Below are 14998 nucleotides of genomic sequence, written 5' to 3'. Positions count from 1 at the left end.
ACGCCTGTAATTTCAGCTACTTGGGAGGCTGAGGCAGGAGAATCACTTGAACCCGGAATGTGGAGGTTGCAGTGAGCCAAGATCGCACCATTGCACTCCAACCTGCGCAACAAGGGCAACACTCCGTCTCAAAAAAAAAAAAGAAATTTGAAATTCAGTCCCTTGTTCACTAGCCATGTTTCAAGTGCTCAGTAACCGTGTGGCTAGTGGCTCCTGTTACAGGCAGCGCAGATGACAGACCATTTCCATCATCACAGATAGTTCTATTGGACAGCACTCAATCTTTATTTTGTAGCTATAATGCCAAGGTACTCAGAAAAACACGTGCAGTTCCGTAACTTAAAGACGTTTAAGAAGTAGACAGGCAGCCCTTTGCTGCCCTAAGGGTCAGGAAAGGAATCCCATGGGCTCTTTGGAGCCATTTAAATAAATGATTGGCCTCGTACCGGGTGTGCACAGGGGCCATGGCACCCGAGCCAAAGCACAGGAGTGTCAGCAAACAGCACTTCTCAAGCGAGAGGAGGACTCAGTCCTTCCTACATTTGTCTGACTTCACTCTTAGTTCCCTCCTGGGCCCACAGACAACAGCACATACGCATTTGAACACATACAACCTTTTAGGTAACTGTTTACAACAAGGGAGTGATAAACTGAGAGTGTCCACAGAAAATCAGATATTGAACTTTCCATTTCAGAAACCAGTTCTGCGTTGTGAATGTTCAGTTTTTGTTTTTGCTTTTGTTGTTCATCTTCGTTGAGGGTGTACCTTTGTCCTTTATTTTCTTTTTCAGTCGGATGTCATGGATCAGAATTTGTTAAATTTCCTCCCAGAACAAGAACATTCAGAAGTTTATAAAATCCTTTCTTCCCATATGCTTGTGACGGATTCCCCCTCCCCAGAATACTTAAAATGTAAGTTTAATTTTTGTGGTTTTACAAGCTAGAAAGATGAGAATTTTGCTTTTGAAAGGAGGTTAGAATGAATTAAGAAGGGAGAACTAATTTTAAGAATAATTTTCCTCATGACTCAGAACATTTCCAAGATCCTTAGAGGTATATTTTAGGTTTAAAGCTAAAACTGGAATTTGGAATATGTAAGACATTTGGCTTTTATGTGGAAAATTTGAAAGCAGAGAACTCAAGAATAATAATTTATTTTGTGTATATGACAAGATTCCTCTTTTTTTTTACATGAGAGTCTTTTAGTAAGAAACAGTGCAAACATCGGTGAGGAATCAGCTCATCGTGGAGGATACTGTGATGCTAAATTCATAGAATATCAAGAAACCAACTGAAAACTGAATCATTAGGTCCAAAATGCAAATTCTGTCCTCCTGAGGCTCTCACCTGGTTATTTATATACATTTTTGTGTTCTGTGGAATTTAGAAGTTTTTATCAAAATATTTGGCAACCTAGGTAGAAGGCTAACCTCGATGCCTCATGAACCACGTGTCGCTTAATGAAGCATACACAATTGCATGAGGTAGCAAAGCTGCTTGCATCAGTGCAAGCCTGAGTCCATTTTCCATGAATAATCTGTCCTGTCGTACATCTGATTTTACTTCAAAGCAAAAATATTAAATTAAAGGGAGCAGCTCTATATGAGCTGCTTTATTTTAATATACCATATGAAAACAGCCGGAACTAATCAATGCTGACATCACCAAACACAGACATCTGGGAGCAAATTAAGACTAATTGGGTCCATGTATGGAATGCAAAATATCTATGAACAATGGAAGGAAACCCCTGGGCAGCAAGGGTTACAAACCAGGTCCAAAAGTCAGTTGTAATGAGAGAACTAGCCTGGCCATGTGTAGACTAAATTCCATAAGAGTTTTCACAGAGACACTACTTGTTCAGAGTCTGTGCGATGCTCACGACCCCTTTCTCTCCTCTTCTTCCTTTAACGGCCCAGCTGACAGCGATTTAGAGTTTTATTGCCATCTTCTCAGAGGCAGCTTGAACCCAAAGGAATTTCCAACTTATGAATACATAAAATTTGTAGGAAATTTTCGCTCTTACAACAATGGTAAGCTTTGTCATATAATTGTGACAGTGTCTTTTCTCATGCAAACGTGCACATGGGGGCATTAAGAATCGCCCAGGGAGGAGGAGGGAGAACGTGTGCTTTTCACATTTGCCTTTGAATTTTCAAGTTCCCAGGATGTGTTTTTGTGCTCATCGATGTTCTCTCCCATTCAAGAGGAACACACTCCCACACCTGTTTGTGCCGGTGCACACGGTCCCACTGAAACACACGTTATTCGTTTATTTATCTTCAGGCTGATGAAATCATTCTGTACTGTGAGAAACAACGTACAGTGAATACAGAACAGGCTCAGCCTACATACTCTGCCGAACAGGCCTTCGTGGTGACCTGACGATCCATAACCTTGCCTTCTGCACTTTTTCCCTCCCCTGGTGGTACTGCTGTGAGCGTGTTTTAGTAGACCTGGTCCGTAGCTCTTCTGTTCACTGTGGCCCTGATGCACAGCAAAGGGGTCATTTGACAATGAGCCAGCAGTCTGCATTGGATGAATTATCAAACAGGATAAGCCAAGCGGCAAAGTCTTATTTTCTGAAATTACCCGGATACCTAATTGTCTCAACTCTGACTGCAGAGACAACAACTCTGAACTAGACTAGAACACTTATTTTCACTTTTGAGCCCTGCGAAATGGGAATGCAGGTCTGAGGCCAGGAATTCAGAAACCGAGTCCCGAGCTGACTTGGTTATGGGCTGAGCTCAGGAAGGCCTGCATTGTGTTTTCTGGGCTCCTCCAAACAATACAAAACAAGTCACTTTGAAACAGCTAACATTTCATAAAGCAGCAAAGATGGAAAAAAAAAAAGTGTTGACAGGGAATGGGGGAAAAAAGAGGAAATGAGAAAAATACCAAAGGAATCAAAAACAGAAAGATGAGCTGCAGAAATGAGGGGGAGATGCAGCGAACAGAAGATGACAGCATTAACTTCTGCTGCGTTCTTTACCGCTGTTTCACTCTGGACGTGGTGGGTCTGTCCCCTCAGTCAAATGAGTGCCAGGGTTTCTATTAGGAACAGCCAAAGTAATGGCACCAAGTCCTCACGTTGAGGCTAACCAGGATTTTTCCTTCCACCTCAGATGGTCCTCTGTTGTATGTTATTTGCATAAATATACATGCTTTGTTTAAAAGGCTCCAACTAGATGCTAAAACTTAGTGTAATCCTGCCAGCATGATTTTCAGGTCCAGGGTGCAGGACTTATGCCTGGATGGTGGGCTCCTTGGCCAACTGGGAGGCCCTTCTGGGAACAGACCCATCCAGGGCTTAAGGTGTTCGCAAGTGGCAGGAGGTCCATCCTCCCAAGTGGTCCCCTACATCTGGGCAAAGTCAGATGAAGCCAAGGCCTAACCATGCCTCATCCTACACATCTGACGGGCTTGCCCAAACTTCATGAAATGAATTTTTTTTTTTTTTTTTTTTTTTGAGACAGAATCTCGCTCTGTCGCCCAGGCTGGAGTGCAGTGGCCGGATCTCAGCTCACTGCAAGCTCCTTCTCTCGGGTTCACGCCATTCTCCTGCCTCAGCCTCCCGAGTAGCTGGGACTACAGGCGCCCGCCACCTCGCCCGGCTAGTTTTTTGTATTTTTTTAGTAGAGACGGGATTTCACTGTGTTAGCCAGGATGGTCTCGATCTCCTGACCTCATGATCCGCCTGTCTCGGCCTCCCAAAGTGCTGGGATTACAGGCTTGCGCCACCGCGCCCGGCTGAAATGAATGTTTAATGAACCACACAAAGGAGTCAATGGAAGCTCGCTGGGCTACTCAGTTAAAGAAACTGACCTAAGAGGCACCCTTGTAGAGAACCCAGCATCATACTAACCCTGGTGCAGTGGTTCTTTGGGTGAGGCAACTTGTTAAGAGGCAGATCCTCAGCCTTTGGGCCTGAAGAGTCTAGCTCAGGAGATCGGAGGGTAGGGCCCAGGAATGTGCAGTTGGGGAGTGCTCTGGGTGGGGTTCTGCTTCCAGGGGCCATGGACTTTGAAAAGCACTGCCCTAGTGTGATACCAGTGCCATTCTGTAGAGAATGCAGTGGCCTTCCTCCCAGACAACTTTATCGTTGAGTTAATGTAAACAGTGATTTGGAATTTGCTTTACATGTGTGTGCTGGTTCCTCAAAAGATTCAACATAGAACTAGCATATGATCCAGCAATTCTACATATGGGTATGTACGCAAAAGAAGGGAAGACAGAGACTTGAGGAGATATTTGCACACCTGTGTTCTTAGCAGCGTTATTCACAATAGCTAAAAGGTGGACGCAACGCACGTGTCCATCAGTGGACGAATGGATGAAGAAAGTGTGGTATATACATGCACTGGAATATTATTCAGCCTTAGAAAGAAAGGAAATTCTGACATTCTGCAACATGGAAGAACTTCGACATTACGCTGAGTGAAATAAGCCAACCACCAAAAGACAAATATTGTATGATTTTACTTATATAAGGAACCATAGCCAAATTCAGAGAGACAGAAATGGTGGGTGCCAGGGGCTGGAGGGAGGGGGACATGGGAATTGCTACATGGGGACAGAGTTTCAGTTTTGCAAGATGAAAGGAGTCCTTGAGGTGGATGGTGGGGATGGTTGCACAGCAATGCGAATGTACTTAGCCCTACTGAACTGTACACTTAAAAATGATTACGATGGTAAACTTTATGTTATATGTGTTTTACCACAATTTTTAAAAACTGGTGTGCTTTGGCCATAATGGCAGCTACTGCGATGGCAACATACCCCAATGACCACGTGCACAGAGGGCAAAGGGCAAAGGCACCCTGGCCCTCAGGGCACCAAGACTGTGGGAATCATAGGATGCTGCTCCTTCTTGCCCCATGGCAACAGTGCACACACTTCAGGCAGATCACCTGAGGTCGGGAGTTCAAGACCAGCCTGACCAACATGGAGAAACCCCGTCTTGACTAAAAATACAAAGTTAGCCGGGCATGGTGGCAGGTGCCTATAATCACAGCTACTCGGGAGGCTGAGGCAGGAGAATTGCTTGAACCTGGGAGGCGGAGGTTGCAGTGAGCCGAGATCGTGCCATTTGCACTCTGCCTGGGCAACAAGAGTAAAACTCTGTCTCAAAAAAGAACAAAACAAAACAAAGAAAACAGAAAACCAGCTTGTGATTGAGTGGTGAGCAGCAGTTGTATCCTTTGTGAATTTACATTTCCACGATCTCATTAAGATGCTGCCAAATATCCCTTTGAAGCATCCCGTCATTTACCACATCTTGGAGGATTTCAAGGAAATAGGCAGGCTTCATTCTGAATACCTGGGGCTTTTTTTTTTTTTTTAACTAGCAAGACTCTGCTTTCACTGTGGGTTGAGATAGTGTTTGTTTGCCTGAAAGAATGTGTGGAAATTATGTGTGAGGTGTTTTTTTTTGTTGTTGTTGTTTTTTTTGTGGAAACTATTACTGCTATAAACACGCAGCACTGAATGTGGAAAATTTGATAGCAAGAGTGCAGAGTGGCTTTTCAGAGCCTGTTCTACAAACTAGCGTTCAAGGGGCTTTCTTGAGACAAGAGTTCCCCATGTAACTGTGGAGTACATGAAATATCATTCTAACTGACATTAAAATAGATAGCAAAAATTGTCAGAGACAAATGAATTTCTCAGATTAAACCCTATAAAGGCCAGATGCAGTGGCTCACGCCTGTAATCCCAGCACTTTGGGAGGCCAAGGCGGGTGGATCACCTGAGGTCAGGAGTTCGAGACCAGCCTGGCCAACATGGCGAAACCCCGTCTCTACTGAAAATACAAAAATTAGCTGGGCATAGTGGCAGGCACCTGTAATCTCAGCTACTCAGGAGGCTGAGGCAGGAGAATGGCTTGAACCCAGGAGGCGGAGGTTATAGTGAGCCGAGATCGTGCCACTGCACTCCAGCCTGGATGACAGAGTGAAACTCCATCTAAAAAAAAAAAAAAAAAACAAAAAAGCACCCTATAAAATTGCCAATATTTAACCACCATGACTTATGAGATATGCTTTACAATAAGAACTCAAATTTGACTTCGTAGGTTTACTTCTACATAAACATTGAACAACGACGTAACAAAAACAGCTCGCCCTAGGAATGCTTTCTAAGCACCCGGCCCAGAGCTCAGGCTTTGCATTGATCCTGTAATCCTCGCCACAGCCTTTTGAGGTAGTTTATGGCATCATCCCATCTTTACAGAGGAGGAAATGGACACGTAGAAGGGTTGCATCTATGATGTGTGGGTGGGAAGTCGGGGGCCCACATTCACACCCAGACCCTCTAACCCAGAGCCCAGTGCCTGCTCCCTTTCACACATCTGTGTTGGAATGAAACACACAGACACAGGCCGGCTCCAGCCTCCTGGCATTCTGCTGGTCCACGATGCCTACGATGCCTGTGCCTATGCATGTCAGATGCCCTGCACCCACATGCCAGGCTGTGTGAAGGGCACCCGAGATGTGTTTTAATGAAACACGAAGACACAGTCATGGAAATGACTGTCGTGAAGGAAAAGGTTCACACTCTCGGGTCCCTGGGAACAGGAGGCACACACGGCCCACCATGCAGGGCCACACAGAGAAGCACTGGGGTTGGTCAGGAGGCCAAGGGAACCTTTACTGTAGCTTCCAAGAAGAAGAATGGGTGAGAGAGGGTGGGCAGGCTTAGCACTGGTGAGTTTGAATACGTTTAGTGGGCTCTGGGAGGGAGGAGCTGTCCCTAATTATCTGATGCCTGTGGGGTTGGTGAAGGCAGGGGACAGGGCCCAGAACATGGGACCCTGAAGGACCTGGTTGGGGTGTGGGTTCTAGGTGGGTTGCTTTGCATATGAAAGGTACCTGGAAGGTGATTTTTGTGCTCCCTAGGAATTAGCTAACCCTGGGAGAGGTAGTCCCTCCAGCACCAGCAAGGCCCCAGATGTCAAAGCATCAAATACAGAAACCAGAAAATGTGGGCCAGGCGCGGTGATTCACACCTGTGATCTTGGCACTTTGGGAGGCAGAGGTGGGCAGATTGCCTGAGGTCAGGAGTTTGAGACCAGCCTGGCCAACATGGCAAAACCGTGTCTCTACTAATAATCCAAAAATTAGCTGAGTATGGTGGCACACACCTGTAATCCCAGCTACTCAGGAGGCTGAGGCATAAGAATTGCTTGAGCCTGGGAGGTGGAGGTGGCAGTGAGCAGAGATTGTGCCACTGCACTCCATCCTGGGTGACACAGTAAAACTGTGTCTCAAAAAAAAAAAAGAAAAAGAAACTAGAAAACATAGCTATTACACAAGCTTCCCCATACAACTTATCCAAGCTCCAAGTTCCCAGGTGTGGCAAAAGTTGAAAAAATAATATGTAATATTAATATGTAATATGTGTAGAAGATTTTTCTTCTTTGGTTTGTTTTGGTTTGGTTTGGTTTTTTTTGGAGACGGAGTCTCACTGTGTCACCCAGGCTGGAGTGCAGTGGCGCGATCTCAGCTCACTGGAACCTCTGCCTCCAGAGTTCAAGCGATTCTCCTGCCTCAGCATCCCAAGTAGCTGGAATCACAGGCATGTGTCACGATGCCTGGCTAATTTTTGTATTTTTAGTAGAGACAGGGTTTCGTCATGTGGGCCAGGCTGGTCTCAAACTCCTGACCTCAGTTGATCCACCCGCCTCGGCCTAGCTGTTGTATTTTTTATAGGACACTTGCTCACACCTTAATGAACTATTTAGGAAACCCACCTTGGTCCATGACCATGAAAAGTCTCAGCATTTCTGCAGAGCAGTTTAGTTGGTGGAGTGTTACGTGGTACATTCTTATTTGATGCCTGTCCTTTTTATATCTATGCGTAAATAATGGAATGGGAAGGACAGCAACCCTTACTCACTGTGCCCGCTTCCTGGGCCTAGCATAGTCCTTACCCAGCACCTAAATAAGCAGCGGGTAAAAATAGGTTGACCTAAAGTGAGGCTTGATCTTGGCCCCGGGACACAGCTGGTGGAGAGCAGAGCAGGGTTCAGACCAGACTGGAGACTTAGAGAGCTTCCCTAGGAGCTCACAGAGCTGTCTCCTCGACCAGCTCCACAGTGCGTTCTGGGGATAGAGGGTGCTCACAGGCAGAAGAGCTGCAGCCACTTCTTCGGCCTTAAATCCAAAGTGGAGACTGAACACAGGTGGGTACGCGCTGGGTAAACTGGAGTGTGTCAATTCTGGTGCCTTGTGATTTGTCCACACTGAGGGCCTCTGAAGCAGCCGTGTGTGGCTGGGGACGTTCACCTGTGGGCTCTGTGCACTCCCCACTCTGTGCCTGCCACCACCTTCAAGCCCCCATCTCAACTCAGCTGCCTGGGTGTTTGGAGGCCAGTAGCCCCCTTACCTGATGTCCCAACCCAGGACTGCCCGCCACATGCTCTTGATATCCTGTCTCTCTTTTGAAAATATTTTCAGCCTTTTTTTTTTTTTTTTTGAGACAGGGTCTCACTCTGTCACACAGACTAGAGTGCAGTAGCGCCATCATGGTTCGCTGCAGCCACCACCTCCTGGGCTCAAGAGATTCTCCCACCTCAGCCCCCTGAGTAGCCGGGACCATAGGCGCATGCTGTAACACCCGGCTAATTCTTTTATTTATTGTAGAGATGAGGTCTCACTGTATTACTCAGGCTGGTCTCAAACTTCTAAGCCCAAGCAATCCTCCCGCCTTGGCCTCTAAAAGTGCTGGGATTACAGGCATGAGCCACGCACCCAGCTTCACTTTTATTTTAGATTCAGGGGGTACATGTGCAGGTCTGTCACATGGGAACCCTGCCTGATGCTGAGGTTTGCAGTACCGATAATCCTGTCACCTGAGCAGTGAGCACAGCACCTAGTAGGCAGCCCCTGAGCCTTCACCCCCTCGTTCCCTCCTCCCCTCCTCCCTCCAGCCTCCAGCAGCCCCCAGCGTCCACTGTTCCCATCTTTATGTCCATGTGTATTCAATATTTAGCTCCCACTTGTGAGTGCATGTGGTATTTTGTTTTCTGTTCCTGTGTTAATTCACTTAGGATAATGGCCTCTAGCTGTATCCATGTTGCCGCAAAGGACATATTTTCATTCTTTTCATGGCTGTATAGTATTCCATGGCTAACACTCTCTTCTTGCTCCTCTGATCAACTGAGTTGGCCCAAGGCTGAGAGAGTCCCTGGGCCACCACTCAAAAATCACATCAACGGGAAGCCTCAGGCCCCAAACCAAAGAGAGATGTGTAGGTTCCAGGGCGAGGAGAGAGGGTGAGGCTGAGCCGGAGAGGGCTCTGGGTGAGCCTTGAAGCACACAGACGAGGATCCCATCTGGTTGTCTGCTCGCCCACATGGCTACCCGGGATTTGTCAGGCTCTGTACACAACGTTAAGGGGGCGAGTTTGTAGAAATTTGAGGGGAAGGGAGGAACAAAGCCCGTTTGCTCTGGTGAACGAGGTGACATTACACTCTTCCACGGAACATGTCCAGATTCCCCAGTGGAGGATGCCCCCCTCTCCTCTGCCCTCATTCACTTTGGCAGTGTAAACACACCAGCCATTGCTCAGGTCCTTCAGCCAAGTGGAATTTTCCCCTACTTCAATGTTTGCACATTTTGGTCACTCCTTAGGACTTCATCATTCGCCACAGATGTTCTGGGGGCAGGGGAGGGAAGACAGGACTTCACATCTTTAACCTAGATTTTTAATAAATGTGAAGAAATATGTGTCAGGAAACGGGACGAGAAAGTAGTGTTTTTTAGAAGAGTTTCACTTGAGGACAGTTTCGAACCCAGTCTGCGCAAAGCTTCTTGGAGGACTCTGAGCTGGGATGTGTAACCCCGTGTCCCATTCTCTTCCCATGAAAAGCCCACGCTGGACCTGGCCAGCCAGCAGCACTGGCATGGACCACTGGTAGGAGCAGCCCTTGTCTTCCTCTCATCGACTGTTTCCAGAATAGAGCTTAACGAGATGATTTTATTTAGGGCTATGTTTGCTTGTAACAGATATTTTAAACAATAACAACAACAACAAAAGAGAGATGCTTTCAGACAAATACACCATTCCGTCTCTTGCTTCGCCAGCAAAATAGTGTCTCCTTTCTCAAACCCTAGGCACCCAGGTCCTGTAGCCCCACCCGACCACTCTTAGTGGAAAGAAACTGGACGGGTGATTTTCAAACACATGGGGAAAGGTCTTTGCTTTCCGGGGTCCTAATGTGCAGGCTTCCAGATCCTGAAAGGTAACTTCATGCAAGAAGAAGGCAGTCCTTTCTCTGAGCCTTTTTGCTCCTCCTCCAGACTTGGATGTAGATGTGCGTCTGACAAATCCAGAAAGCAGTATTTCAAAAGTTGCTGGTGTGGTTCCAAATAGGTCACCCTCGGCAAACATTCCACTCTGGGCTTTCCAGAAACCACACACCAGAGTATAAAAGTTTTCCTGCCCTCGTTTTACCCAGTCGCCTCTAACCGCACAACCAGATTTGAAATACTGGCAGCAGTGGAGGCTTTGCAGCTTACAACACTCGATTTTGTATGTTCCGGGGGATTTCTGGAGGTTGCCTCATTTTATGGCTTTGGGATGGTTTGAATTTTTCCCTTGCTGAGCTTAATTGAGATGCCTCAGTAAAGAGAACAAAGCGCAGGCACGCCAGACCTCACTGGGAATGGAGACGCGAGTGTGGACGGCTTCGTGGAAGGAGTGTCTCATCTACTCAGGACCCGAAGAGTGGGAAGCAGAGTGTCCCCTCCACCCAGCAAAGAATCAGGCCGTCCTTCCCCTGCGGGGGTCAGTGATGCCAGAGAGATGGCAGAGGAGTTAAAATCACTATGAAAAAAATTGTGCCCCGAGGGCATCATCCCACACAGACACCTAGGCTTCATACTAAAATGGAACAGTGAGGAATGGGCAGGCTTTCTGCTCGTTTCAGTCTGGGAGTGGGGGCACCGTTCATACAAGTTGTCCCATAATCATGATAAGAATGTGCGTGAGAGATCCACTCGGAAGACAGGGACGAGGAAAGTTCGCTTTCCCGAACATACAGATAATTTGGCGCATCCACACCAACCATCTAGTGGATATTTCTCAACACCATCACACCCTTCTGGCCCCTAAAAATACTCATTTTCATTAATAATTGCTGGGGGGGAGAAGAAATATTTGAGTAAGACATGTAGTTTCCCTTTAGAGTCATTTTTTAATCCAGTAAATTGCAAAGCCAGGCCAGGCACGGTGGCTCACTCCTGTAATCCCAGCACTTTTGAGAGGCTAGGTGGGCAGATAATGGGAGCTCAGGAGTTTGAGACCAGCCTGGGCAACATGGTGAAACCCTGTCTCAAAAAAAAAAAAAAAAAAAAAACCAGGCATGATGGCTCACACCTGTGGTCCCAGCTACTCAGGAGGCTGAAGTGGGAGGATCACGTGAGCCCAGGAGGTCCAGGTTGCAGTGAGCCTAGATTGCACCACTGCATTCCTGCCTGGGCAAAGGAGGTAGACCCTGTCTCAAAAAAAAAAAAAAAATCGCAAAGCCCCAGCTCTCTCTTGTGTCTCCTGCCTTTTCTCCAACATTGCTCTTCTCTATGCAAAACAGAACTGAAAGAAAGGAAAGGGTCAAATGTGCCCTGGGTAAGGTAGGCAGTGCCCCTGCCAAGAAGTGAGCAGGATTATCACGCTGCTCTCCTAAGAACCTAGTCACCTGGCTATTCAGAACACATTGGGTCAAGCACACTGAAGAGAAAATAAGAGTCTGGACATAGTGCTTAATTAGTGGGAGATGATTTCTCATGAATGTGCAGAAAGTTATTTTCCCCTCAGCGTTCCGAAGCCATAGCCTGAATGTTTTGGATGTTTATCACGATTGGGACTTAACAACTTTATTCTTCCTGGAGCGAAACCTCATCACTGATAGTTTCGTATCTTCCCAGACACCTGTCAGCCTTGTTTTGCATTTGTTTCGAGAAGTGCCGAGAAAGCTATTTGTCACTTCCTTGTGGACTATTAGTATGTTTTCCTCCAGCCATTGCAACTAATTTATCATAAGCAGGTCATCTCCGATGAGAATACTTAATTGTGCTGATGACTGAGCTGGTAACTCAGTGGAACAGAGCCAGACATCTCTCTCCAGCTCTTTCTATTCCCTTGCTGTTAACTAATGCTATTACCATTTCTGCATCTTCCTTGCTCCTTCCTGAGCCCTTCTGAAAAAAGTTCTCTGCCACCTGAGCTCTTCCTGCCCTCGTAGTCATCTTTTTCTCCTCATCATGCTGATTTGGGAGCTCACCTTTGTCATCAGAGTTGGAAGCCAACTTTGGGTGCTTCCAAATGAGGCAGACATGACTCATTCTGAGTCCCTGGGACTCTCCTGGTTTTGGAATCCCAAGAATACCAGCCCAAGACAAAACTTTTTCAGGGTCTCTGAAGTTAAGAGAGTGTAATGAAAGTTTCAGGACATGATAACCTGTGGACTGTTTTAATAGGAGGACCATCAAGAAAGCACGAGGCCAGGTGCGGTGGCTCATGCCTGTAATCCCAGCACTTGGGAGGCTAAGGCAGGTGGATCACCTGAGGTCAGGAGTTCGAGACCAGCCTGGCCAACATGGTGAAACCGCGTCTCTACTGAAAATACAAAAATTAGCCCGGCATGGTGGCACAGGCCTGGGGCACAGAGCAAGACTCTGTCTGAAAAAGCAAGCTAGCACTGCGTCTCCACAAGGAGAAGCCCACGCCACGCACCTGCTGTTTTCCATCACAGAGTGGTGATTGCCATGTGCTGATTTGCAGCAGTTTCCCTGACCTGGCCTCCTGCTGACCAGTGTTAATGTATCAGTCAGGCAGTGAGCTCACCTGCCTGCCAGTGGAACCCAGGCCACGTGCTACGGGCACCTCCTACACCTGGCAGAGTAGACAGGCCACCAGCAGCACCAAGGTGGGTCACACTGCAGAAGGGAAGCCACCTTGGGGTCCCAAGGCCTGTGTGCTAGTTGCTGGCAAGGATGAGATGGCGTCTTCCCGAACTGGACCTTAAGCCAGGGTTTGGAGATGAGCCAGGCCATCTCATGGGAGATTCATCTGATAAACACATGTTGAGCACTTGTGCGCAGGACACCTGCTCAGAGGTGGAGACAGAGAAGGAGCCCCAGTTCCTGCCATGGGGAAGGCTAGATATTTAGCTTTTGGCAAGAGTAAGGTCAGTTTTGAGTAAGGCGACCCTAGCGGGGAAAATGTGGCAAGAATGAGTTGCTTTTCTGTGTATTGTGAGTGGTCAGAGAGCTGAGAAAACAGGGCCGCTCCTGCAGTTAGTGGTGAATCCTTCTGAGAGTCTCAGGAAGGCAGTTGTAATTAGATAGATTCTTTCTGTTACTTAGATTGAAACAACTAATTGAATCATTAATTAATGTCTTTAAAGTACCTTGGGATTCAAAGCGCCAGAGAAGTTGCTCTAAGTGCTGAATATGACAGTGAAGTCCCGGGGAGCAGTTTGCGCCTGTGTTGCCTCCAGAATACGCAGGAAGACTCGTACTGCGGGGAAAAGTTATTTCCAATGCAACTGGCAAAAAGTTCAAAGGATCTTCTTTGCCTTAGTTTTCCCCAAGGTTTCTTGCTTGGCCTATATTAAAACATTCATCCTGGATGTATTATCACTCTTGATCATGCCCTCAGTTTTTTAAGTTTTTTGGTGGAAAAGGCATCTTGAAGAGAGAAGTTGTTCCGTTCTGGACATCTGTAAAATATCTAGCTCATCCAATGCAGGCTACAAGCAATAATGAAACTTCCCTTTTGGGGGTGCATTTTTATCTTGAAAGACTTAGATGCTGTAAAAGAGCAGATAAAACTGCACTGGGGAGCAGCCAGGGCGACAGTAAGCGCTGCGATACATCCACCTGATGTCCATGGGCCAGGTCGCTGCTGCCCTTGAAGAAGGAACCAGGGCTAGGATGTCTTGGGGCAGTCCTTTCCCACTTCACAATATTTTTCTGTCCCCTTCTCCTCCTCACAGTGAATCGGGGGAAGGCATTTCTGACAGAGCACAGAAATGTAACAGCTGAAAGGATCGTACAAAGAAGTTGCATGGTTTAGAGATAGACTAAGGGGGAGGCCTTCTCTGAAATTCCTGGGAGGTCCTCAGAAGTTTGTTTGGAAGGTCTTGGTATTCTGAAAGAGTCAGAATTTTATTAGTCATTATCTGGCTGGGTAACATCTCTTAGATTCAAGCAGAGAGAGGATTTCACATCTGGGAAGTTTTTAAATGTCTCTCTTTTTTTCAATTATGCAGATGTTCACATCTGTAGACCCGTCCCTTATGTGGAATTGTTTTCCTTCCCTTTGATAAGTTTCTTGGCTCATCTTACAAATTCATTTGCAATAGCCTAAGCCAACTTGTGACAGATGTAAGCTCTCCGGAGACCACTGCTTTTTATTTTGCCCACTTTATATTCATGTTTGGAAACATTAGTATTTATGTGAATGAATTCAGAGAATATGTTTGGTAAAATGAATTTATTCATGTTAGTGGAGAGAAGACCACATTATAGAATCTTTTAGAAACCTATAAATATATATATATATATATATATATTTTAAAAAGTGATTGGAAAGCTAAAATTCAAAGAAAATCTTGCAGATTTCATTTTATGATGATTTAGCTTTCTGATGCTCGATATGTTCCTCGTTAACTTGGAGAACATCATGATATTTCAGTTCAGAATGTGCGGGATATAATTGTGAAAAACGCAGCACGGATTATCAGCCCAGGGGATCCTCAGCCTGGCTGCACGCTGGCGAACCTGCAGAGCCTTTGAGAAGGCCGGTGCCTGGGCTTTACCCCAGAGTTTCTGAATTAGCTGACCTGTTTAGGGCCCAGGCAGCGGTGCCCAGGGTCCCAAGGGAACCCCACGCGTGGCCAACTTTCAGAATTCCACGTACGTAGTAAATCGGCTTTTCTCCTATTTAACAGGGTTCTTTATCCCACCTGGAAAAGTCCATCTGAAAGTAGCTAACT

General features: G+C 46.5%; 1 protein-coding gene across 2 annotated transcripts in view; it reads left to right on the top strand.

Annotated features, from left to right (window-relative positions):
* NPAS2 (neuronal PAS domain protein 2) overlaps window positions 1-14998 on the top strand; it is a 175712-nt gene that overhangs the window by 125499 nt on the left and 35215 nt on the right. For both annotated transcript variants that reach the window (XM_025354429.1, XM_025354430.1), the window contains exons 6-7: window positions 792-912; window positions 1920-2033. In XM_025354429.1, coding sequence (XP_025210214.1) covers window positions 792-912; window positions 1920-2033 — 235 coding nt within the window. The remainder of the gene's footprint in view (window positions 1-791; window positions 913-1919; window positions 2034-14998) is intronic.

The sequence above is a fragment of the Theropithecus gelada genome, chromosome 13, assembly GCF_003255815.1.
Source record: "Theropithecus gelada isolate Dixy chromosome 13, Tgel_1.0, whole genome shotgun sequence".
Lineage (NCBI taxonomy): Eukaryota > Metazoa > Chordata > Mammalia > Primates > Cercopithecidae > Theropithecus > Theropithecus gelada.
The sequence above is the reverse complement of the archived record's forward strand: the minus strand, read 5'-3'. Positions and strand labels throughout refer to the sequence as shown.